Source organism: Rhodofomes roseus (genome assembly GCF_022264815.1).
Source record: "Rhodofomes roseus strain CIRM-BRFM 1785 chromosome Unknown C8Q71scaffold_3, whole genome shotgun sequence".
Taxonomy (NCBI): Eukaryota; Fungi; Basidiomycota; class Agaricomycetes; order Polyporales; family Fomitopsidaceae; genus Rhodofomes; species Rhodofomes roseus.
The window spans coordinates 2003016-2028359 of record NW_025952959.1 but is presented as its reverse complement, the minus strand read 5'-3'; the positions used below and the strand labels follow the sequence as shown (position 1 = coordinate 2028359).

Genomic DNA, 25344 nt, shown 5'->3' with positions numbered 1-25344 from the left:
GCAGAAAAGGGTCGGCGGCGTGCGTCCCCTGCATCGGGCGATTTGTAAGTCTCGAACGTTGATCCCCTCGCTCTTTGCTGATCTCTGCATAGCGGGAGGATTGCCAAGCTCCGAACGACGCGTCGCAAATGTACATACAAATGGGCCCTTTGAGCAGGTCTACCTGCTCTCGCGAATCATGCGTGTGTCACGTCTGAGAACAGGCGAGTAAGTGGGCGGCGAGTACCCCGCCCTGCAGTAGCCACCGAGCGTGGCCTCGAGCTATGCGTGGAACCAGAAGGCGACACATTTCGGAGCTGCTGGCGACTACGGGCAATGCGGACGTGCACGGTGTAGAACATCCACACCTCCAGCGCGAGCACGCAGCTCATCGCGCACGACCGGGAGTATCACGACGTCGCCTGGTTACCAGGATCGACAAACACCTTCGTGTCCGTCAGTGCAGACGCTAGTCTGCGTGCATTCGACCTACATTGCATCGAGCACTCGACGATTCTACACGAGACACATGCGCAGAAGAACATGCCGGATCCATCGGCCCAAGAGCCCCTGCAGTCACTCCTTCTCACCGCCTTCGCACATTACGGTCGCCATGGCAGCACCACTTGGATCTGCGAGAGCGTACGTGCACGTTGACGTGCGCTCGGCGGTGTACCACACGCTGCAACGGGCATGCTATGTCTTGCCGTACCATGCCACCATTGCGCCTGGACCTCCAGGATCGCCCGCGACGGTCAAGTGCCTACTACCGTCCGAACTCATTGAGACACGTCTGCTCGCCGCACTACTGCAATTCGTGCCCATATAGCAATGTCGGGATCAATCGCCCGCTCACTATCAGTACCTCAATCGCTCCATTTCTCTCTCCCCTCCCACTGCCCGTGTCCCCGCGTACGCCTCGTTCCCACCTCCCTGCGTCGACCGTCATGGCCCAGCAGAAGCAGAAGCCCACCCTCGATCAGCACGTCGTCTGTCAATCCGCCCGCGACGATCTTCACCTGCCCCGAGCCCCAGTTGACGGCGGCGTCGCCTCACTCTTCAACCTCGTCTTCACCTGGAATTCCAAGGGCGGCGCACTCCGCGATGCGTTCTGGCGCGCGCGCCTACCGAACGTCATGAAACTCATCGCGAGACACTTGCAGTCGAGTACGCCGCGCGTGACAGTCGCAGATAATTCCGCTCTCGTACGTCCACCGCGGTCTCCCAGCTTGTATCTGACCGCCACAGCGTCCCGGCGACTCCTTTCAGAAGTTTCATTCCCGGACCCACTTGCTCTTCCCAGCTTTAGTCTTTCTCCCGCGCAACCATCCTTGCTTCAATTCACCATGTCCACTCGACTCACCGCCTCGCCTGTCGTCGTCTGGTACTCCCCGAAAGCCACCCGCTTCGCTCACGACTCGGGTGGACATCGTCCATCGCGCAAATTGCGTCCCTGCCTGGTCACCAAGGTCTGTGGCGACTGGATCCGCGTAGCACCGCTACTGTCCGCGCGTCCGGACAGCCAGGTATACCGTATATCGACTGATCCTTCGTTCCTACCCTCTAACGGCTGCACCGCGAAGATGACAGCGTCGTCCTGGAGCATCGTGAACTTCGGTGAACATGGCCCCGCTCCACCCGTCCACCCTCTGCCCGGTGCGACTGTCTTCGACCTGCCTCTGCTTAAGAGACCGGATAGCTGGCGGCCGACGCCGTGTTTTGTTTGGACGCGCGATGGAGGGATGTGGATCGACATCGCCGAACTGGGAATCGGCAAGGCTCGCGTACTGGACGGCGACTTCGACTTCGACGGGGACAAGGTCACGGAGCTGCGGGAGAAGCACAAAAGCATAGGTAAGTGCCTGGTCTACAGCATAGCGACCAAGCTGACTATTCTGAAGTGGTGTGGCATTAGGGCCCGGTGCGATGACGCAGGGATGGACTCGAATGACCACTCGCGCGTGCAGTTTGTATGTGATGAAGTATGGCTTGACTGACATGTATCCCCCACCCTCCCCATGTAACGCCCTTGATTACCGATCGCGCTCCGTCGGCTTCATTGATTGTCACCCCCTCGAGCCGTCTTGCGCGCGCGTAGCAATAGCCCTGTGCCTGCAATCCACGAGTCTCGCGCCCGCTGTGCACGAGCACGACCGGCCGCCCGACGCACCACCGCGACTCGCCGTGCCGAAATGCGACGACATACGCTCTCTTCGCCCGCCCTTCCTTTGTCACCAGCCCGCTCGCCATTCGCCTGCCCTTCGTGTCACTCACCTGGTCTCCCCAGGCTGTGCCTCGCTGAGGGGCGTGCCGCCGCTCTCTCTCGACAGTCCGTGCGATTCGTGACGGACGCCCGATGTCTGCTCATCGTGCACATGCCGGTTCCTGCAACCCTTTCACCCATCCCAGCCCGGGTATACACCCTACACCGCGAGCTTACCCCCATTCGCGTTCGATCTTTGTCACAGCACATACCCAACCGGCCGCTGCCCTCACCATGTGTCGAGCGCGACGCGCAAAACGTTCACCGTGCCGTCTACAAAAACGGCTCGCAGAGGGTGGATCGTGCGTAGCACTCCGGTGAGTATCTATGCCACATCGACCACTGCAATGTACTGATCGATTATTGGCCGTGACTACTTTCCTCAATCCGCAGCTGCCTGTCGAGCTCATATTATCGTGGGCGGTCGATAACGAATCAGGCGCCATTTCGGTGACGTGGCGGTGATGCAGCGTACAATGCGACATCCGTACCGAACGGCACGCGCGTTGAACGGTGATCACCGCGGTCGAGGAAGCGAATGCAAGGCCTGCCCGGATGCTGGACAGATTGCTCCCTGTTGCAAGACGTGTCCGACTGTTTCATACTTCTCTGCCCGCATCTGTTATACACAAAATATCTGCCAGCAAACACGACAGAGTGCGCAATCTCTGACAAAAGCAACGTCGAGTGGGAAGAATCATGGGCTCGATCTACCCCGCGCAAAGATTTATCCTCCAAATACGACTTCACGCTCCCGCCGCTGCAAGGCCACAGTCTCGATGAGCACTTCCACACCATCGGCGCGAGCGCGGCACAGCCCTGGCTCTCGCTCGCGCAGGATCTTGCGGGCGTCGAGCTTTCCCCCGCGACCCGACCACTGGAACGTCCAGGCGGGATGGACGCGGTACCTCTACCACCCGGACGGTTCGAGTTCATACGAGCACGCCGAGTACCCTGACTTCAACGGCCAGGCGGAGGAGATGCTCATGTTCGACGTGGAGGCGCTCCCGGCGTACAGCCCGTATGCCGTCATGGCTGCGCCGCGTCGAAGTACGCGTGGTATTCCGGGGTCTCACCGTGGCTTCTGGGAGACGAGGCAGAGGAGGAAGCCGTCACCGGACGGCTGGGCAGGTTCCACAGGCGCTTTGAGGGCCTCGGTGGGTCGGGTTCGGCGTGGTAGGAGCAGGCGGATACGGCGGAGGGCGTGGATGCGTTGTAGATGCAGATGGAGGCGCAGGAAGCCCTGGACCATCTACGTCAACCGCAAGAGCTGGTTCGGCCGGTGGTGGGGTGTAACAGTGAGTGCGGTTGTTTGTGTGGGGCACCGTGTTGATGTGAGGCGGTTCCGTAGATGCTCTGATGTCCCCTGGGTTGGGATTCGGTCCTATACTGTCCAAGGCGCGCTCGTTGACGGACAGTATGATCGTCGCGGGGGCACAGCGACTAGCGTCCCTCGCGCCCGCGCTGAATGAACCCGACGACGCGCTCCTACCGGACTTTGGAGACTCGCCGAAGATCAACTACGAGGTGACCTGTGGCGGGACGCGCCATCGAGGAGGGTGCTGCGGCTGTGGAGTGGACGAAGGAGGAGCTAAGGAAGAAGGTGGGGCATCGAGTCCGCTGGATTGCGTGGAAGACAGAAGGGCGGGGAGTGAGCAGAAGTTTACGAGCTTGGCTTATGTGAGTGATCGCCACTGCTGATATTACAGTGTCGGAAAACGAGCTAACAGACTCTCAGCGCGTTCCGCATCCCGTCGTCAAGCTTCGCCTGCGGATGCACCGTTCGCCTGTACAAGCCAGTAGACCAGAAGAATGCACGCGCCGATGATCCATATCGCACCTTCGGGTTCGCGGTATCTGGCTGCTTATATTATGAAGACCTCCTACCGCCACAAGTCGTTTACGCTGCGGACGTCGTATGTCCGTTCACGTATACACTATACTATTCCAGTGTTCCGGCTCCCAATTTTGCTACCGAGACGCTAGCTATGACGTCTCAGAAGACTGGAGAGATTCATGTATTTCCTATCATAAAGGTATGTTGAGTACCTTTATGCACGTAGAGACTGATATCTGTCACAGGACATGTATATCTCATCGTTGTCGAGCATCCCTGAGGCTGACGCCAACTCTGACCTTGAGGAGTGAGTTCCGGCCGACGCCCAGCGCGCGATCTAAGACGTTACGGCACTGCCTGCGAAATGTCCACGTCGCGCTTGCCTACCGCCGAGCCGAAGGGCGACTACAAGTGGCACAGCCGCATGCGCTCACGCCCGGTGCCCGTATTGGGTCTCAAGCGGAAGGTGATTCCTGGGCCGATGGTCTGTCGATGCTGGGATTACATGCCAGCTGAATCCACCGACACGAATGCGCGCGACTTCGGCCAGGTCATATTCACGATGTGAATACCACTCGGCGTGAATAACGGGCACGTCGATAGGTGAATCATCACCTAGCTGATTGATGATTCACCTTTCGGCTCTGGGACGAATCACGCACACCGATTGATGATTCACCTTTCGGCTCTGGGATGAATCGCGCATACTGATTGACTAACATACGGACTGTACGACTTTCTAACAATATATGTTTAAATTTCAAATGTTATGCGTTGGAACATAAGAAATTTACATGCCATGTTCGAGGCACGACAATTATGACAGTTAGTACATCGTAAACAATGTCTGTCCGTAAAGCGAACATTACGTATGATCGCCCCTCGTACATTGTCATTACATTTAAAATGTGTGTCCATTGTCATTACATTTAAAATGTGTGTCCTTTGTTCCCGCAATGCACGACACTCTAACATTTTAAATTTACTAGCAATGCTAGAACGACTACCATTGTCTGACCATACATAATTTAGTCGCAATGTACGCGCTGCTAACATGAGGAGAACATGTGGCCAATGTACTGTAGCCGAACATAACATTTGTCAGCCGCTATGTACGAAAAGTCTTACATTCGGTGAACATTTCATTTTTAAGTGCCATGTTATGGAACCGTACATGGCCTCTTAGAAAACTACTGACCCTTTCTATTTAAGATCAATGTTCGAGCTTCTTAAATACCGATTTGTCCGCTGTGCTTGCGTGCGCAGCGCCCCCCCGCCAACACCATCTTCACCGGCGCCCCCACTTGCTCGAGCTCGGCGGTTCGAGTCCGTCGCGCGTGCGAGCATCCCGACCTCGCTGCCGCGCGCCCGCGGCGTGATCTTTCCCATGTCCACGAGCACCTCGCCCGCGCGCACGCCCCTGCGGTCCCTGTCTGACCTGCCCGCAGAGCCGCCCCCGGCGCACCCTGATGGCAAGCCGGCGCTGCCCGGCGTCGACGGCGGGCGCAGCGGTCCGAGCTCCCCTTCCACAACGGGTGAGTTCCCGCTGTCGGGCAACCTCGCCTCGATCAGAATGGGCAGCATCGTTGCGGTGACCGTGACGATGTCACTCATCTGGCCCGACGACTTCAACCTCGAGGCCACCCGCGCAAACAACGCGCCAAAGACATCATATATCCTCTGCGTCTGTGCTGCACGCGTCCGCACGGTGAGTTATTGAGCAAGGAACACGCTCAAGCAGAACTCAACCCTGCCGTGCACCCACGTTCTGCGGCCCCGCTGCTGCCCGATCGCCTCTGCTGTGGTCACTGCCTTCATCTCCAAGGCATGTCACTTCGCAGCTCGGACGATCTCCGAGTCCGCTTCGTTTGATTGTCCCGCGGAGCGTGCTTTGCGGCGCGACCGGGGCGTCGCTGGCAGGAGACGGCGGCGGAGAATCAGATACCAATCGGCGTTGCGCGATGGTGAGACGCGGAGGCTCAGAAGACCTGCCACCTACATGTATTGCACCTGCCGATTTATATCAAGGACGGTCTCGACTAGGGATAGTTGAAACCGTTACGGATATATGACCATTGCTGCGCCCAAAGAACAAGACGACCACCCCATGAGCTCTACCCCAAGCACGACCTTCACGTATGTACTCTATCATCGTTGGCAACCCCACTGACTTCCTCACAGCATATCCGTATAGATTGCTAATACCTCGATACCTTCTTTGACGAGCTCTGGGCCAGCAGCTCCGAGGAACCACTGGGCCCGAATGAGGCAAGCCTTTGTCGTCCTCCGATGCTCTCAAGCACTCACTGGCCATCACGACTGAAGACGTCAAGCTCAAGCCCAGGTTTCCCGGTATCAAGATCAACACGCCCGTGTCACCCAGGAAGTCGTTCAGGTCGCCCATAGCAAATTTCAACCTCAGGCTCCCGACAGTGAAGAGCGCACCTGCCGCGTCCCTACTGCCTGGCGCGCACAAAAAACGCTTCCGTACAACGGTCCATCGTGTCATGGCGATGCGCCGCGCGTCGACGACGATGACCCCGGGTCGCATCGGCGCAGAGCCGGGCATCGACCCCCCGCCGTGCGAGCGCAAATCTGCGCGAATGCGCACCATGATCACACCCGCCAACAGTGCGTGATTGAGATCGTGGAGTACTCCGTGGCGAAGTGCAGTGTGGGGTGGATGCGGAAGCGAGAGATGGTGTCGATGCTGGAGTCGCCGTGGGCGAGGGTGCGGTGGATCAATGTGGGTGAGATCAGTTGGGACGTGCTCAGTGCGTTGGCAATGCGATACGGCGTGTCCATCGGATCTTTCTCGTGACAGATGTGTGTTGCTGAATGTGCGCAGACATGCGCCCCCTTGCCATTAAGAATGTCATCCACCAACACGGCAACAACACCCGCTCCAAGGCGGACTACTACTAGCGCGCGACGTCGTGCGCTTGGTGGTCGATGACACTATTTACCTAGTATGCACGGAACGCGTCTAGAGAGTCTGTGGCCTTGAAATCGCGGGAAAGGAACCCTTCGCCATAGAGAGAGAGAGAGAACTCTGCATTTATAAGCCGCAACAAGCAACCTCTAACGGTGCTAAGACGCGGCGGGCAGTGGCGCCCCGGTCGACTCTAAGTATCTACGAGGTAGTGTAGTATGTGTATGTAGTAATGGGGGGGCGACTATAAGTTCTACGGAGGCGTGGCGTTCAGCGGGCGCAATTACATGCGGCTACAGATCATACAGCATATACAGTAGAAATAGAAAAGAATAAAAACTATCCATGGACCATACTCGGCACTCCGGTGTCTTCTACCCAGGGCCCAAGCTGGAATTGTTCCCTGGGTGCACGAGTGTGCTGGAACGTGTGGGGGAGGGGTGTACGCGCGCGATCGCCGTGCAACGGTCGCCGCTCATCGTTCGTCTTCGTCGTCCGAGTATTCGACCTCGCCGACCTCTCCGTCTTCTTCGTCCGGCGGTACCTCCTCAGGCTCCCGCTCGTAAGCTTCTTGCTGCTCGCCCTCGTTTGCCGGGGGTTCTCCTGTCTTCATGAACGCGCCGCTGCGCTCGATGAACTTCGCGAGGGCGGCTATGCCCTTCTCGGTGCCGAGGATGGTAGGTAGGTCGACTTGCTCGCTTACTGCTCGCAGGAGGTATCGCGAGGGCTCGTAACGCGGGCAGTCTTGAAGGATATGCTTGCGCGTCTGGAAGGGGGCGCCACATGGGCAGTCATCATCTGGTTCGGACGGTACGTGGTAGCGGTAGTACTCGCCAAAATAGCCTTGTCCAGTTCGGCACTGTGTGACCCATCCGAATGTCACTCTCTTCAATTCCTTGAAGTGCGTGCGCGGCTTGTCCTTTGGGGGAAGGCGGTTGGCGGTCGCTTCGCGACCGCCCGCTGGGCTTCGTTTCCACTCGTCTTCCCAGGCCTTGTGTGCACGCTCCTTCGCTTCGCGGCGGGCTGCTGCTCGCGATGCGAGTCGGTGCGGTGGTGCTTCGTCTGCTGCATCCTTCGCGAGTTGGTCAGCCATCTCGTTCCCTGTGATTCCCTCGTGTCCCGGCGTCCACTCTACTGCCACTGTGTTCTCCGGGTTCGCGTCCAGGAATTGCATGATAAGCTCTCGGAATACAGCGGAGTGACCCTGCGCCGTCGATGTTCGTACGTTGAATATGGTGGAGATGGCGGACGTGTTGTCTGCGAAAAAGTACAGGTGCCGAATCTGCGAATCCGGGTGGTCAGCGATGTAACTCATGACGTCTCGGGCGGCCCACGACAGACTTGCCATCTCGGCGTCAAACACTTCTGTCCTCGGGCTCATGGAGATGCGTCTTCCGAAGAGCATGTGGCTCCTTGATAACGCGACGTGACTTGCTCCTACCCTCCGTCGTCCGGTTGGATCTGTGAGGAGGGATCCATCAGAGTATAACATGATGCAGTTGGGTGATTCCGAGAGTGTAAGTGCCTTCGCTTTGTGGGCCTTAGCTCTTCCTTGGTGACCCCTTTGACCGCTGGCGTGATACTGAGGCGGCCATTGAATGATGCTGGTGTTCGTCGCCATGGTGGGAGCGCGAGTGGTTCCAGACGTTCATTCTGGGGGTCGGAGAGGCTCGCGAGGTCGTTGAGCCTTGTTGATGCCGGTGGCTTGCGTCGTCTAGCGGTGACACGTCGGTGTGTCGGGCGTGGTGGAGGGGGTGCTTCAACTTGGTGTCTTTGCCACGTCTTGGGTAGGCGCTGGATGAACCCTTCGCCATAAACGGGGGGGGCTAAATCAGCAAGTCTCGTGATCGAATTGAGGTGAATGACCTCGCGCGGGCGTTGACCGTCGTCGTCGAGTTCGGGGTTGACGGGCCACATATGCGTGTCTTCATTGGGGCATTACCCACGGGAACGAACCACTCTACGAGCGCGCACGGGTACAGGACATGTTCCTGTCGGGAGAAGAGAATGCGGACACGAGCGACGTGGAGGGCCCGAAAGCCAGACTGTGAGCTGTCCTTGCTGACGAACACACAGTCGTACCGGCCAGGCGACGACCCGCTCCACGCACGAGTTGCCCGAATACGCTCGTGCTGCAATGACATGCATACCGTTCGATCCTGCCGCGTCCGTTGGTGCGAAGAACGTCGCGACCACGGAGTTAAACACCGAGACGCGGGTACCGTTGGTGATGCGCCGCAGGTATCGTTTGAGCTGCAGGTCCGAGGGTTCGTCCACATAGTCTGGGTGGCGCTGCCAGAAGAGAAACTGCGCGACGAGCTGCGGTAGCTCAGCACAAGCAATCTGGGCGCCGAGGTCGGTGAACGACCGTGTTCGATAGCCCGATGCTGAGAGATTGAAGTGTCAGCACGTATGCTGCAGTCATTAATGGACATGACGACACACCTGGACGACGCGGCGCAAGAACAACAAAAGCATCCACCACTTCTCCTTCCACTATATCGTCGGTGTGGAAGTCTTGGTCTTCCTCATTGCGCACACCGGTTTCAGCACCTGCTTCCGTGAGTCCGTCTCGTCGTTCGCCGTGTCTGTATCCGCGCCACCGAGCATGTTCTTCAGGGTTTGCCAAAGGACTGTCCCTTCGAGCATTCCACGCGCTGTGAAGTCTGCGCGGTAAGCTTGTCGAGTCGCTGGTTTGTCAGCAGCATCTGGCCCAGCGTGTCGTATCGATTTGAACGGCGCCAGGGTTTCTTCACTGCGTCGATGTGCTTCGACTCCGTGATGGAGGTGCATAGCCCGGCCATTGAGCCAAAATTGCGAATATGGCGCGAGAAATGCCCCGCGGCGTGTTGGCGAGGCTGCGAGAAGCCGTCAGGACACACGCCAGTGCGACGGAACATCTCGCGGTGGTGGTGGTACTCCTTGATGAGGGCCTCGACGAGCTCCGCGATGGTGTCGTCGGTTTGCATCAGTGCACGTATGAGGTAACAGATGTCCGAGAACGTACTGATGGTGCGAACGATCTCGGGAGGGACAAGGCTATGAATGGCAGGCAAATACACCTAAGTAGTATCAATTTGGTAAGTCTGTTACGATAGACAGGGACACAGCGGCGGTATTACCTTCATCGACGCCTTCGAGTCATCGCCGGTCCACTGCTTGACATCGCGGCCTTGGTGAAAATGGCGGAATTCTGGGAATGGCGGCATCGCGACGATGCTATTGTTCCATCACCGTGAGTACAAGCACCATACATCGACCAACGCAAGCAAGTTCACGTACCGTCGATCAATTTCGTCAAGGATCTCCTTCGCACCTTGTTCACCGTAGGTAAGAACAAGGTACTGACACGTCCAAGTGACCTGATGGTCCATGAAAGCCCCCTCGATGAGCTGGTACAGGATGTCGCCCGTCAGCACGTGGGAAGTCATTACTGAAAGGCTGTGTACGGTCAGTCCCTGGCATGCGGGTAGCGGTGAAGAAACATGCGGACTGGCAGAACTTGCGATGATATCGCTGATTATCCCGTAATCATCGCAGAGCGTCTTCTCGTCGAGGCTGTTGATAAGTAGCTCGCGGTGCTCCCGTGTACGGCGCCCTTGCGACAGACCCTCGTCGAGGTTCTTGTGATCCCCTGGACACCTGCAGCAGAACACCAGCGGATTGGTTAGTGGGAAGGCAATGAGGCAGTCAATTATAGACTTGTTGGAGGTACGTACGTGATACACCAGCCATACACCACACCCGCACTGAGAGCTTGCTCAGGATAGTCGAGGAGGTTGGGCCCAAGACCATAGATTGCACGGCGATAGTGACGACCCCAGCACTTGAGGATGTCAGGCTTTCGCATGTACGGCTTCAGCGGGTCGAGTATCATCGACATACTCGAGTGATACAGCTGGCGACGGAACTGGCGAAATGGTTTGCTGTTCGCGTATTCCTTCGCCGAACGGGCACCGCGTGTCCGCCCTTGTTTTGCTCACATCGGGGTGGGCGACGTGCCCAAAGGGCTCGTCTGGGTCCTGACCTTCGTCATCTCCAGCGGGCAGAGCGCGATGTCGGCGAAGGACTCGGCCGACGCGGAACCGGCCAGCCAGATCGCACCCTTATACTTGCTCGACGCCTCCTCGCCGGCCAGGTTCACGGATGCGCCCTTGAAGACCTCGTAGAGACCGTCCTTGAACATGCCCCGGAGCGAGTATCCGACGAACGTGGGCCCGACGCCTTTTACAGACCCGCAGAGGTTTCCTCTGCCACGATCGTGCGGATGCCAGTGAAGAGAGCGGTGTACTTGCCTGGGTTGACCCGCGCGACTCGTGAGCGGCCGCGCCTGCCAATGCGACAGGGCCACACATACCTGCGTATTACACTTCGTGACACCGAGAGGAGTGATACCTGCACGAGCGGCACCGCGCACGACTGATCATGCAATTTGTGTAGTATTCGCTTTCATGAGGGACGTGTCTGGAGACGTGTGTCGGCGACGGCTCTCGCGCGCATTATGCAAACGGTGCTCACCGCACATCTCACTCTCCAGAGCGAGCGAAGTGGGCCATGGGTAATTGTCCAGCGACGGGAGGACAGGGTAGAAGTCTAGGTGCTCGAGCGCCGCCGAGAACGTGGCGGAGGAGAGATGTGTTGGCCAACGCACGTCGTTGTTTTCACTCGGCTTGCTCTGAATTCTCCTGATCCCTCACGTGCGCGGGCCCTGCTGCACCGAAACGGCGCCGACAGCAGGTCGTCGGTATGTCGGTGGACGTCGTCCAGCATGGGAACTCAAGAGCCCCAAGTCCTACAGAGCACTGCTGGGGAAGCAGAGGGGAGACCGCTAAGTGACGCGTGCACCCGAGAGGTGGCCAGCCGGGATCGATGTGGTAATAGAGGCGTAGACATCCATATGTAAATGGTAGAACACTGCCAGTTGGTGTCTATTCGAAAGCTACTGCAGTAAAAGCTTGCCTGCCCACTGCGCGACTCGGAGCGGGCAGCACTGCTGCATTTTTTACCTGTTGGCTGAAGCGCAGCCACTTAGCCCCGTCATTCTCCCTGATGCCCGCCAAATAGCCCTTTGTGCTTTCCAGCCCGTGCTGCCACCAGCCCTGCAGGTCAGGGTCCTCCCTGAGCTTGCGAAAACCAACATCTTGATATGAGCCACTCGACCACTCATTAAGTGCAACGTTCAACTGCACCACAGCCATAAGCCTATACCACAAAGCGCGGAATGAGGAAACACGCACAAGCATTACAGCGCTAGCAATTGGGTCAACAGGAAACCCCCCAACTGGAAGTGGAGTATCCAGTTGTGGTTGAGCTTCGCCCCATATCATTATGACTGCTACCTCTTTGAGGGTGCTGTCTCCCAGATCTGACTGAGAGAGATGTTAGCGGCGCAGCGCAAGAGTGCAATGCTACTCACTGGATCGTCGGAACGAAGATACTGGTGGTTGGCCTTAACTGCTGAAACCTTCTGCTTGACATCGTCTGCACTGCTGCCTAGCAAAAACAGGTAGTTAGTCACGACGAGAATGCGCGCCCGGTCCAACCCCATCCGCAGCCTCTGGCTCTGGTGCGCAGAAAACGTGCAGCTGCGCAAGTCCTGCCACTCTGCAGGCAGCTCCTCCACACCCAGAAAGTCTTGCCAGGCGCGCGAGATCATAAAGAAGTGCTGAACGAGGACAGGGGGGAGGTTGTATGCAGCGTGGACCACGTCGGCGTTGACGCCGTAGTTCACTGCTGCGGTTTGGTTGGTGTGGCCAGCCATTCTGTTGAAAACTGTTGTCGCTCTGCCCTCTTCCAGCCCAGCAAGGCACGGTAGGTGCTTTGCCACAATGAAAGGCACAAGCTGCCGCATAAGCGCTGCGGTGAGCGTGAAGGGCACGCCAAACTCGCGCAGTGTTTTGCCCATTGCTCTGTTGATGTCGCTGCACTCCCACGGTGAGCGAAGAAATGCGGGGTGCGATATTGTGGCAGTAACGAAGATGTGTGTGTCGAGAATGTGGGTGGGAGAACCCTTCCTTTCCTTGAGAAGGGCTGCGATGATCGGACGAACAGAGCCAAGATAGGTGACCAGCGCGTCGGATATGGCATGGGGCAAGGCCCAAAGTGATGGCTGCGTGGCGCCTGCGTGTCCCTTTGCTCTAGGAGCGCAGAGAACTGCGCACTGACGCATCAGATACAGGTTTCTGAGGCAGCCGTCATGTTTCCGATAGCGCATCTCGGAGAGCTGGAATCCGCGCGGAGGGTTTCCGCACGTCAATAGGATGCTGGCAGCAAGGAACTGCTGGAATTCCAGATCATCGGCGAGGAAGAGGGCCAGAGCAGTGTCGTCAAAGGAATTGTGGCCTTTGCAAACTTTTGACCAAATGACTGCCATAGCGCTGTCACGAAGAGGTTTGAGATGCTGGGCAATATCCTGCGACTCCAAGAAGCTGTCGGCAGAGGTGGTGTTGTCAACTAGTAGCTCGCGGGGAACGCAGAGCTCGCCATAGGACGTCCCGCAGGGTTCTAGTAGCTTATTCAGCGAAGCAGCGAGCTTGGCCACAGCGAATGTTGCAGCGCCTTGCAGGCTCTGCATGGGGACTGCCTGGGAGCCAGGCGAGCGAGATTGCAGGGTTGCAACCTGTCCGTCGTTGTCGGCCCAGGCAAGCTGCGTCCGGCTAGGATAATTCAGTGCAGGGAGGTATACTGTGGTGTGCGTTGCCTTCATGCGATTGAACGCAGTCGATTTTGGCAAGTTGTCATCGCCCGGGCCGTCAGTGGGCAAAGGTGAAGTCCACTGAATATTAGCCTTCAAATAACTGAAGGCAATCAGCTGCAGATCACAGAGAGCAAAAACAGGCTTACGACAACAGCTGGTCTGTTTGGGGCGGAATAATCCCTTCTGCCTCTTCCTCGCCGCCTTCCTCTTCATCCTCCTCGCCGCCTTCCTCTTCATCCTCCTCGCCGCCTTCCTCTTCATCCTCCTCGCTGCCTTCCTCTTCATCCTCCTCGCTGCCAACTTCATCCTCCTCATCATCCTCGTCCTCATCAACGTCAGCGACATCAGCCCCTCCTCCTTCACCACCTTCATCAGCTTCGAGGGTGGCCTGCTCCTCGCCAGCATCAGCAGGCACCATATATAACTCGAAGTTGATCAATTTGTCGTTTGAGAGCCGGGCGTCATGAAGGGAGATTGAGCGGAGAACGTATTGCCACGCGCTACAGGCATGGGTCACCGAGTTAGGGTCAGGATTCCACCGCCCGTCGGGCTTGAGGGCAGACAATACAAGGATGACATCGACAGGCCCAGAGACTGTCTGCTGCGCGCTCAACTCAGACTTGAGAACCTGCTTCGACAAGTTGTGGAAGCAGGCGTGCATGCGCCTGAGGTCTTCTGCTGTGGCTGCAGGCCCCAGTTCGCCTAGGCGAGACACGGCCACAAGCAGGGCATCGCGGGCTGCTCGCAGCTCTCCAAGGTTGAGAGCACTGAGAAGGGCTTTGAGCCGCGGATCGCACTTTGCAAGCTCCGGAGCGCGGAGCAAAACTGCAAAGAGCTTATAGAACATGGCCCTGTAGCGGAGGAGGGTAGCTCGGGCGACATTCCGGTACGCTGATCTGGATTTGCCGCTAAAATGTGCATTATTACGCCTCTGCCAGCACAAACAGAATTGGACTGTGCTGCTTACCCAACCGTGCGGACTAGCGCTCTCCGCACCTGAGAATGGCAAGCTGCAGCGTGCGCGTTCGCATTGCACAGGTAGCGGAAACACCATGCAGCAACATAAAGAAGCCCTTTCTCTAAGTTTGCGCGTGCTTGATCGGTACCAGGCACGATTACGGTGACTGGCGGTGCAGCGAGTGAAAGGAGAACGCCAAGCGGTATCTTCAGCTTGCTGAGCCACAGAGGCCATCCCAGCGTGGCGTAGCAAGCAGGTGGTCCGTCCGCTATGCGGGAAGCCGAGAATACTGGGATCGGAGGGGGAGGTGGGCGGCCAGCTGGAGCGTGCAGCAGCACTTCTGACGCAGTGGTAGAGGTGGCAGCAGAGCCAGAGCTAGAGCTAGAGCCTGCCTGCTCGGGCAGCAGCGCAGCGGACCGAAGCAGAACATGGAAGTCTCCAGAAATACGCGGGCGGCAGTTCACCAGCACAGCGGCATCAAGGCGTCTGCCGAGTTTGAGCACCCAGCAGGCAGGGGTACTGCTCAACTGCTTGATGGCATTTGTACGGTTCTCATGCACAGGCGTCGGAATGGTAGCCTTGCATGTCTGGTACACGTGGGCAGTGATGTTGCCAAACTGCGCGGGGTCCTCTTTCCATCCAGGGGGCGGTAGAGACCTTCCACAGTCGTATTGTCTGTTGTACCAGTTCAAGCAGAACGGGCATTGAAGCTTGAGCTCGGCAGGTGGGAAAGAAGAGATGGTGTACGAGACCTCCTTCAGACCTGCCATGCTGGGGAGGGTCCTCGCCACGGAGTAGTGTTCAAAGAGATGGTCAAGGGCCTTCTTTGCGACGTGCATGAAGTTGTGGCCCAGAGCTGACTTTCCTGCGCGCTTCTTGTGCTGGCGCATCAGATGCTGAAGAAGCATATCAAGCGGAAAGATGGTCTTGCAGGCGCAGCAGATGGTGACGCCGGCCTCAAAGTGGATATCCAGGCCAAAGTAGTCCAGAACTGCGCAGGTACACTTGGTGCAGCCTTTGGACGCATCCAAAAGCCCGTGGTTCTCGTGAGTGTGCTCCCCATGGTAGCAACGGTTGCTGTCGTAATGGTAGGTATCGACGCCGTCCTGGTACACCAGCTTGTCTGTACGATGCGGGACAAAATCGGAGGCAGCTGGTGGTGCTTGCATTGCGGCAGGGGGCACAGGTGAAGCACCGCCCCTGGATGGGGGCCTTGAGCCTTCAGAATGGCCGTCCGCTTCTTCAGAGTAGTTGCTTGCTTCATCAGAGCCGCTGCCCGCTTCGCTGTCCCTGTTATCCCCCCCTGCTGCGAATAGCTGAGGATATGACACCCATGCTGCTAGCCGGGTAAACGCACCTGTATTTTGTCGAGTCACTGCTGCAGCCAAGCGGCGGGGCCGGAGGCGCCGCGCAGGGGGTGGCTCTGGGCTGCTACGGCGCGGGCGCTTTGGGACGACGATCTCCACGCATTCCCTGAACGTGCGCTTCCTAGCCATGTTGCTTTTGCAGGGAGTCTCATGCAAGCGTCAGTACTTGCAGGTTCAGCTGTTGAATGTGGACAAACTCACAGATTCAGCTGTATTGGTTGGTGCCTCTGCAACGTAGCACTTGAGCGCCGCGTCGCGACGTGGTGGGCTTTGATCACATGTCCGCGAGATTGCAGATCCGGCAGACGCGCCGCAACTTGCGCACCGGAGCAGGGCCACCTCTTTCTCTCTGCCAGCCTTGTGCTGCCTTTTTGTTGCCTGCATTTATTATGTGTGTCTCAATTGCAGCTCCAAGCAGTATGCAGAGCGCATATAATTGTGTCAATCTGCGTGAACTTCCGGTCTGCGGATCCGCCAATGCTACCAAGCCGCCAAACCACGCACACACCATTCGCGACTCACTATGTGCCACCACTGCTCGCCATGCTACCGCTTTCATCCTGGCCCCGCATCGCAAACACTCTGGACATGCACCTCACGTGGGATGTCCCCGGACCAACTCCGAGACGTTGTCCCCTGCATCGTACCCTCGTTGAAGCCCCTCGGCATCTTCTGCGCCTCGATCTCAGCAGGATCTCGCGCCCTCAGCGCCAGCAAGCCGAGCGCGAACGGGAGCGTGGGCGGGGCGATGCGCCGGAAGAGCTGCAGCGCAAAGAGCGCGGTGCCGCCGCCACCAAGCTGCGGGACGACGCCGGTCAGGGCTCGTTCTCAATGGGGGGCGCGGCAAAGAAGGGCGCACCGCGGCGACGAACTGGCGATCGCGGGCAACAAGCGCGCAATTCCGCTGCTGTAGCCCGCAGATAGCGACCGCCGCGCATGAGGCAATCTTCGGGATGTACGCGTGTAGCATCCGGGAGTGCAGCGAGCTGGCGGGCGAGGCTGCCAGGATCGTAGCCGTCTTTGAGGTCGAGCTCGGAGCTGCGGGAAGAGCGCGGGGCGGAGTTGGCGCTGGAGGCAGGGCAGTTGCAGGTGCGCTCCGTGCGCACGCCGCGAATGGCCTTGGTCTTTTTTGCCGTGGAAGTAGTTCTCGATGGACATGCACTGGAGCTGGGAGCGGACAAAGCGGAGGGAGGCGAAGTTACGGCGAGCGCGGGGACGGTGCGGGCGCCCGCAAGGGCCGAGGGAGGGACTCGCAGCGGGCGTGGCGGAGTGCGGGCGCGCCAGCAACAGGGCTGGGCCTGTTCCCGGGAGGAGGGGCGGGCGGAGGTATTCGTGCGGGCGCGGGCGCGCTTGCGGTCGGGGGGCTCTTGCCGGCCATGATATAGGGCGATGCGCCAGGGCCGGCGGTTTGCGCGGCAGCTTGGAGACGCGGCCAAGAGCGTGGGGGACCTGTGCGCAAAGCAGCCAAGCGCACGCTTTAGTGGCCGGACCGGCTCGCGGAGAGGGGGATCAGCATTTGTCCCCAAGGGGCCAGAATGAAGTCCCGCACTTTCCGCATCTGAGCCAGCCCAAAGCCAGCCCCAGACGCACCACGGCAGTGGCTGCGGCTGCGGGCGCATGCGGGCTCTCGCCACTCAGAGGAGGCGTTGGACCTGCAGGAAAATTGCTGGAGAGGCCAGCGCGGAATCAGGGAGAGGGAGCTGCAGGTCCCTGCTCGCTGCGATGCGCGAATGTAGGGCGTGGAGCCGCGCGACACTTGGGGGGCTCCGGCGCAGCGGAGGCCAGCCTGGCGCAGGGGGAGGCTTGGGAGAAGAAATTGGTTGGCCTGCACCGGTGCTTGCGGCGGGCTCGCCGCGCTCAAGGAGGATGGCAGACGCGGTCCTTGCTCCCTGGATGGGCGCGCGCGGCTGCCAAAACCAGAGGGCGGCGCTGAGATTGGGTGAGAGGGGGTGCTGGGGGTGCTGGCCCGCTGCGAAGCGAAGCGAGGCGCGGTGCGGCGCGTCTGTGGCATTGTTTGGCCCCTGCCCAATACGGTAAGTGCCGACTGGGCTTTGCAGCACTGCCGTGGTGTTGTCAGCCTCCACGAGTGACTATATCCCGAGGGTCTTCGCATACGTGTAGAGCTGCTGCTGCGCTCGCCGTCCGTTAAATGCGTCCATGGCTGCTCCTTTCTCCTTTCTCCTAGGTTTGCACGACCGCTCGCGACGACAATGCCAGTCGTCGTCATTATGTCTCCTCCAAATACCTTTGCATCTCTTGTGATGTAATGTCCGACAGAGTCGGGACGAACCGCCACGGTGCGGCCCTGAGGCGTCTCAGACGCCATCACACGAGAGCCACCTCCCGGCCCAATCGACTGCACATCCACCATGGAGAAGTTCGTGCGCATGCCTCCTGCTTCAATGAACGACGCTACCTGTCGTAGGAACCCAGACGGAAGCACGCCCACACCGGTAGTTGTACCGCCGACGTCGGCAACAATGATCGACTTGCGTTGTTGTCCTGTCCGTTTTTCATCAGGGCCAGCCAGGAACACGGCACCCCGCATTGAGTTCGTTGGTCCTGACGCAAACGTACGGATGGGTAGTCGCGCAGCAGATGCTGCGGAGGTGAGGGTGCCGTCGTTCTGCGTAAGGAATAGAGGACACGTGAGGTTGAGAACCTTCATGGCAGCCTGGGAAGCCGAGGATAGTTCTTTGGGCGAACGTCAAGATGGAAGCGTTCAGAATGGACGCATTTTCGCGCTCTAGGAATCCGACTTGACCAACTGCGATGGACGATGTCAATAATGATGCAGTAGCGAAGAAGATTGCTTTGACCATTTCGCGAGCAGACAACGTTGACCCTGTCACCTGAGACTTGTCGGATGATCTTGGCAGCAGCTTGCTCTTGTTTTCCGTCGTTAGCGAGCGGAGAAAACACGCCGCAAATGACGACCTGACAAGGTTTAGCTTTCTCGGAGGCCCTGAGGAAAATGTAATGAACCCCTACATCCCGCAGACCCTCCCAACTCAGCACGGTTTCCTACGTCGCGGTGAAGCATCCGCGCGCCCGGTACCACGCAAACTGCATCACCATCGGACAGCCGAGCTACATGGGGGCAAGGGAGACGGATGAGCCTCCTTTGCGACGAAGACAGTACAAGAAGCGACGACATACCGTCTTTGTTGATGCACTCCACGCCGTAGCCCGCGAAGCATAGAAGTTCACTGTCCGTGATCTCCACTATGATCTTCATCTGCTTCTCCACCTCGTCGCACTTGTTCGATTCAATTGTGAGCGGAGGATCTCGGCGGCGACAGCGGGTGGGGGTGCGGACTGATGGTGCAGGTCGGCGGCGTTGTCTTGGGGTGCTACGGGGATAGGTGCATCAGTAGTGGCGGTCGTGTCCTGAAGACGTCGACATAAGCGAGGCCATTGGGGACTAGGTTAGTGATCGGCTACGGGCACGCAAATGCGTCAAGGGCTGCATTGTGAGCGTCGAGACTCGGGACGTACGTGGATACCATGTCTGGGAAGATACATGATGACCTTCTCTCCGTTCCCCGCAGGGCTTTCAGTGGGATGTCACTCTCTGCCCCCACGTCCCAAAACCAGGGTACGTCTACCGCACGCACATCTGGCGCGCCCACCAGAGCGACGCCGCACCTCCACTCGTCCGCGACGCCCCTTGGCCTCACCGGCTCCATGTGCGACCCCACGCCCGCGAACTGTTCCGCCCGCCGCTTCGGAAGCCACGCGTCCTGGATGAAATACCGTTTGCTGTCGACCGGGGGGCGGAGCCTGAACGTCGACCTCGAGGATGACCTCGCGCATGTGCCGCTGGCCGGCGAGAACGTATGAGGATCCGAATGATCCCGGTTCTTGGGTCAGTCCTGAATTGCGAAGCGGACGGGATGTAAGGCATGCGCCATTCGCCAACGAAGCACAGAGCACACTTACTGCCAATGAATGAGGTGATCTCATATCTCATGTCGAGTTCCTCCAGAGTTGACGTGGTTTCTAAAACCAGGTACGAGGATCGTAGAGTCGTCAGGTTCTAAGGCATGTGAAGGGCTCCTGCTATTGAGCTCGAGACCATCATCTGCCGTGATTATCGTCGGTGAATCCGGCCTCGACAACGGCTGTTTCGCTGCAGGAGGTTCTGACTGGACAATATTGCTATCCGGCCTCAGCGCTACATCCTCCGCCCGCGAGCGTGTACTGTTATCCCGGCTCAGCGGAGGCATAAGCGGTGCCTTAGCAGCGACGCTCGTCCCTGGCGGGCCCGGGAAATTGCTCAGTAATAGGTCACTGGTCAGTGTGCTCCTCGTCGCGCGCGTGTCATTGCTCCTATCGCGCCTTTCCGTCAAGAACGGCGGGCGGTTGCTGAACATCATCGACGTCGAAAACTACATCGGGCACGAGTCGCCCGAGTCGTTGCTGCCTGCGGGCGAGAACAGTCGGAGGGCGACGATCGACTTGTCGAGCTCCTCCTGTTGCTGGATGAGCTCCGAGATGCGGGAGGAGCATGCGGAGCGGATAAGACCTGAAGGCAGCCGGAGGCCACCCTCATCGTAGCCCTCGATGATCTCGTCGATCCCAGAGAGCGCCGAGCCGATTGCTGGGTGTGGGGACTCCTCGTGGATGGCGAAGGTCGCATCATCGACACTCTGGTCAATGGTGGCGGATAGGGAATGGTAAGTGGAGGGACTGTCAGCTCGGGTGTGTCCGGTGAGAACGCGCGACTGAGGACGCCACTCTCGCGGGCGTCGAGCGCAACGGATGAGGCTGCTCGGTCACCACCATAATATTTGAGCATCGCATCGGGGGACGCCGACTTGATGGAGGTCGAGGGCCATTAGTAGCACCGAGGTGTATACCGGGTCCTGCCAAAGACTTTGTCTGAGGACGAGGAAGAAGCCTCAGCGACTGCGAGTTTGCGACGCAGATCGCGATGGACGCGGAGCTGCAGGTACTCTGCAGCAGGAAGCTTGGGCCCAAGGGTGCGCCGGGCGACCCAGTGGTGGAGCGATACGACCTTGAGCGCCAGAAACAGCCCGCGGTGGAGAGGGCGAGCGAATCCAGGGTGTTGTGGAGCAGCCAGAGGAACATAGCTTCATTCACTTTCTCGATGAACAGTCCTTGCAGATCTGCATAGTATACCCTGTGGAGGCAACGGTAATCAGTCCGGTGGCACTGTATCCTCCAACATCGGTGATGAAAAGAAGAGGGATTGTAAAACTGGCGCCGCCCGCTCACGACGTGCAAGGAGACTTGCCTGCAGACCGCGGATGCATCACCCAGGCCGATCCCCAACACGGACATTGATGCAGGTCTGTAGTGTGCAAAGTGTCCGTGGACACTTGCGAGCGGGCGACGTAGAAGAATAGGGAGGGGTATGTGGGTAGCATAGTCGACGGCCACCCACGCCAAACGAAGCAAGCCAGAAACATACCTGGGTTGAATTCCCTATGATCTCCTGCATCGTCTCCACTCGGGGGATGGGCATTTCGTGGTCTTCGGGTTCGCGCGCCGTTGGTCCAGCTCCAATGGGAACTCGCGAGAGTTGACGAGTAGATGACTTCGGAAAACTATGGGGTGGTAGGGGGTGGTGAACTGCCTCGAGCCGATGAAGTCGTCCAATCGGATTGGAAGGTCTGCGGTAGCGACATACTTGACGCACCGCGCGGTCAACGTTAAAGCACTGTTGCGAAAATTGCACGCCAAGCAGTATGTCGCAGACCTAGTTAAAGACAGCAGGGCAATGAGACGAGGATCTTGGATGAGGGCTGAGCTGCTTACGGTGCCAATGTCTGCGCTGTCGCCTCACCTTCCTGTCTTGCAGCGGCACCGCAATGATCAGCCGCCGCCCGTTCCACATGACGCCCGCTGTGCCCACACACAAACGAGCTCGTGAGCAAGACCATCCGGGATGTATGCTACGGCGTACCTAACGGTGCCGCCCATGTCCGACCATTCCGCGCGCTGCGTGGTTGTTCCCGCTGTCCGCGTCATCTCCAAGCGAGGTGACCGCAGGCCCGTTGTGCCGCGCGTTCAAGGCTCGAGAACGATTAGGCAACGGTCAGGTGGCAAAAAGGCAAGAACGGTCACTCGTGGATGGTTCTTGCTGACTGACCAGCACCTTGCAGTGTCGGAAGACGAGCACACCAGCCAGCCTATCGCGCTCTGCAAGTGCACCAGCGCAGGCGACCAGAGGCACCCAACAGACACCTCTGGCGCGCGGAGGGTGTGCATGAAGCTGACCTAGCAGCTGTTGACATGATGTGAGTACTGGACACTGGTCAACCAGCTGGTCATATTTGCGCGAGATTGTCGCCTTGGAGGACAAGGGCAGGTTCGTGCGCTGCAACACGGGTGCAGTCGATGACTGGACGGGCTGTCCCAGCGTGACCACATCGTCTCCACATTCGTGGCCGCAAGCCTGTCGTGCAGCGCACCCAGCGAGGGATGAGCAGACAGCAGACTGAGGTGGCAAGAAGGTATCTGTACGGCCTTGACCATGAGTGAGTACCCTGCCATCATCCACATCAATGCCGACCAACCTGCTACGAGGAACGAGGAACCCTCAACGAGCACTGTACGCATCTGATTCGTCCCTCGCACCGAGGCGCAAATGTCGTCCCGCCCTCCTCGACATTGCTTCCTCCTTCCACGCCCCGACCTCTGTCACCGCCGTCAACACTCCGATTGATATGTCAACACCACCTTACTCACCTTCATCGCCGCATTTGATGCCCCCTCCCTCGCTGGTCGTGGCATCGTCACACGGGCTAGTTGTGCTTGCTGGAATCTGACGTGTGGCGTCTCTGTCGTTGGACTACGGCAGCGAGCAGCACTCTTCTGGACATGTTGCTTCCTGTGTGTCACGTCACTTGATCCTCCAGGAGTTGGTTTGCCTGGCGACGAGATGTAGTGTCTTCACCAGTGGCAGGTGACAGCAAAAAAAATGCCGCACAGGGACATGCTGTGTGCGGAGTTGCCCATGCTTCCACACCCTGCTCAAGACACGCCTGCCCGCTGCCGAAGCAACCAAACCGTGGCAGTCCTGAGCGACACCTTTTTAACAGTGTTTTGATGTCTCGACATGGGACTAACTCGCATCAGCTTGCCCTGCCCACCATCTGGGCTGGTACCCTTCTCGTCCGAGCCGGCATCCTGGATCGCAAAGTTGGGCACGAGCTCCTTGAAGCCACTGCAGACGACGGCAACGCGATACATAAATACGCAACCCAGTCAAGCACAAAGACAATATACGCACAGTAATGGCCAGCGGCTGCAGCTCGTGGCGAACCGGAGGAGCTTCCTGCGCTGCTGATGGTCGAGAACATTGACGACTCTCCAGAACGCCTGAATCGTCGACTTTTGGTCGCCGACCGCCGTAGTTCGTGTTCTGCCAGAAATCGTCCAGGCGCGTTCACGCCGCCGAGCAGGATCTAGAGCTCCTGCTGGTTGAACATCCGCAACCACCGCGGCGTGATCATCTCCGAGAGGCCCTCGAAGAACGCCTCGCTCTGCTCCTTGATCTGCTTTGTCAGTCGGTAGTGGCTCACGAGGAAGATGTACTGCAGCCGGTTCTCGGGCGTGATGACGATGTTGCTCCCGTTCGGGATGAGGTCGACTGTGCGTGCGACGTCGAACTCTTGCACCACAACGGTGAAGTTGAGCGAGAGCTCTTCGGGATCGCCAGTGTTAATGCTTGAGGAAAATGAGTCCCTGATGGAGCTCTGGATCGAGCCAGGCCAGGAAGGACTGCTGGCCGAGCCACTGGGATGCGAATGAGTCTCCCGATCGAACGACGACGTCGAGCCGTGTACTCACCTTTGCAAGAAAGAACCCGGCAAACGCCACGTCGACTATAATCCCATCGTACAACGCCTTCCCCAGTATCCGCCCAATGAAGCGATACCAGGTCAAGCTATGCGCTACATACCACACAATCAGCGTCCACCCACACCTTTTCAAGGGACCAAACACTCACCCTCCGTCGCATACGAATGCGGGTTCGAATACAGCCCATTCTTCTTATTCGCCGACCACAGTCCGCGGCCCGTATGGACCACCTCCTGACACAGACTCGTCAAGAACTCCTTAAAAGACCCCCTCCGTCGATCCCCGCCTCCCCGTTCCTGAGCTGATCGACAAGCGTGATCGCGACGGGCGCGTGCAAGTCGATGTCGCCTAGGTGTTCGAACCCGCCCTGTGCGACGCTCTCCCGGCGCACGATCACCCGTGTTTTGGGATACAATGCGTGCCGCCTCGAGGTGGAGAGCAGCCCGCGCGCGACAAGGTCCGATGCGACGAACTGCCGGAAGATGGACACGCGCACTTCGAACGGAATCGCGAACGGGATATCGTTCAGCACCCCGAGGCGCGGGCTCATGTATGCGACTTGCCACTTCGTGGGCGTGCGCGCGTTGGATGACTGTTCGAGGTTCCGTTCTTCGAGGCTACGATGATGGAAGGTAAGAGTCAGCATACGAAGTGGTGGTTGCAGGACGTACATGGCAGCCTGGATGAACGGGATCACGTCGACCTGAGAGGTGACAAGCCAATGATCGGGCAGCTTGAACGGCCGGCGAGTCGCCGAGAGCTGCATCGCGAGGGGCGTGAGCACCTTGTACAGCGAGTTGTCAGGGTGCTTCGAGTCGCACACCGCGGACTTGGGGGGTGTCCGCCTTCACCTGCACGTCCTTCACCGTGAACGGCTGTTGCTGCTGAGCAGCACGTCAGGGAAAGCGTGCCCGATCATGTTGAGGAAGCTGGTCTTGCCGGGGAATTGTCATGTTGACGAACCTGCCTCCTTCGCCTGCTGTGCCAGCACCCGCATACACCATCGCAGACACTATCAGCCAAACACGCGCCTTCAAGATGAAGCATAGGCTACGCACCGCCTCGCCGCCAGGATCATCTGCGCCTTCCGCTCGCGCAAGCTCGCCTCCCGCTTCTCCGCGTTGTCCTCCCAATCCGCGCGCCCAGCGACCTCCTCGGGCGTCCGCGCCTCCACGACCTCGGACGACACCGCGACGCGGCCCTCGAGGTGGATGAGGTTCGCGGATTTGGACTGACTTAAGATCGAGGGCGCGGCGGGGGCTGTTGAGTCGAGGGCGCGCGGGTAGAGCGTGTAGTACGCGGATGGTGGCTGTGGGGTGTGAGCGTTGTAGCAGATCGGGATGGGTGGACAGACGTACTGCGGGGAGGAAGCCGCGCTCGAGGATGGTGTTGATGGATGTCTGCACGTATCCCGTTCATAGGAGGTCGTTCCGACTCGTATCGTATATTATCGCTGTCCGTGCCGCCACTTGTCAGCC

General features: G+C 58.7%; 8 protein-coding genes across 8 annotated transcripts; 4 read left to right on the top strand and 4 right to left on the bottom strand.

The window, feature by feature from the left end:
* Window positions 1–926: 926 nt before the first annotated feature.
* On the top strand, window positions 927–1894 carry C8Q71DRAFT_854366 (uncharacterized protein; the record flags this gene model as incomplete). The annotated part of the gene is made up of 2 exons (XM_047927035.1): window positions 927–1833; window positions 1881–1894. The coding sequence occupies 2 exons, from the start codon at window positions 927–929 to the stop codon at window positions 1892–1894; spliced, it is 921 nt and encodes a 306-aa protein (XP_047783311.1).
* A 1080-nt stretch (window positions 1895–2974) lies between these two features.
* Window positions 2975–3279, top strand: C8Q71DRAFT_885583 (uncharacterized protein; the record flags this gene model as incomplete). The annotated part of the gene is made up of 1 exon (XM_047928554.1): window positions 2975–3279. A coding segment is annotated over exon 1 (258 nt), but the record flags the coding sequence as incomplete, so codon positions are not given.
* A 3411-nt stretch (window positions 3280–6690) lies between these two features.
* On the top strand, window positions 6691–6879 carry C8Q71DRAFT_683074 (uncharacterized protein; the record flags this gene model as incomplete). The annotated part of the gene is made up of 1 exon (XM_047919781.1): window positions 6691–6879. A coding segment is annotated over one exon (189 nt), but the record flags the coding sequence as incomplete, so codon positions are not given.
* Window positions 6880–10990: 4111 nt separating this feature from the next.
* Window positions 10991–11260, bottom strand: C8Q71DRAFT_700819 (uncharacterized protein; the record flags this gene model as incomplete). Its single annotated transcript, XM_047920143.1, has 1 exon — window positions 10991–11260. A coding segment is annotated over one exon (270 nt), but the record flags the coding sequence as incomplete, so codon positions are not given.
* A 6407-nt stretch (window positions 11261–17667) lies between these two features.
* On the bottom strand, window positions 17668–18801 carry C8Q71DRAFT_885575 (Hydantoinase/oxoprolinase-domain-containing protein; the record flags this gene model as incomplete). Its single annotated transcript, XM_047928553.1, has 2 exons — window positions 18149–18801; window positions 17668–18092 (listed from the first exon to the last, which is right to left on the bottom strand). The coding sequence occupies exons 1-2, from the start codon at window positions 18699–18701 to the stop codon at window positions 17668–17670; spliced, it is 978 nt and encodes a 325-aa protein (XP_047783307.1). The 5' UTR covers window positions 18702–18801.
* Window positions 18802–19540: 739 nt separating this feature from the next.
* C8Q71DRAFT_854361 (uncharacterized protein) lies at window positions 19541–19876 on the top strand (the record flags this gene model as incomplete). The annotated part of the gene is made up of 1 exon (XM_047927034.1): window positions 19541–19876. The coding sequence occupies one exon, from the start codon at window positions 19541–19543 to the stop codon at window positions 19874–19876; it is 336 nt and encodes a 111-aa protein (XP_047783306.1).
* Window positions 19877–20424: 548 nt separating this feature from the next.
* On the bottom strand, window positions 20425–21524 carry C8Q71DRAFT_854360 (uncharacterized protein; the record flags this gene model as incomplete). Its single annotated transcript, XM_047927033.1, has 2 exons — window positions 20425–20685; window positions 21471–21524. The coding sequence occupies 2 exons, from the start codon at window positions 21522–21524 to the stop codon at window positions 20425–20427; spliced, it is 315 nt and encodes a 104-aa protein (XP_047783305.1).
* A 3399-nt stretch (window positions 21525–24923) lies between these two features.
* Window positions 24924–25281, bottom strand: C8Q71DRAFT_686188 (uncharacterized protein; the record flags this gene model as incomplete). The annotated part of the gene is made up of 2 exons (XM_047919805.1): window positions 24924–25175; window positions 25225–25281. Coding segments are annotated over 2 exons (309 nt in total), but the record flags the coding sequence as incomplete, so codon positions are not given.
* Window positions 25282–25344: the final 63 nt, after the last annotated feature.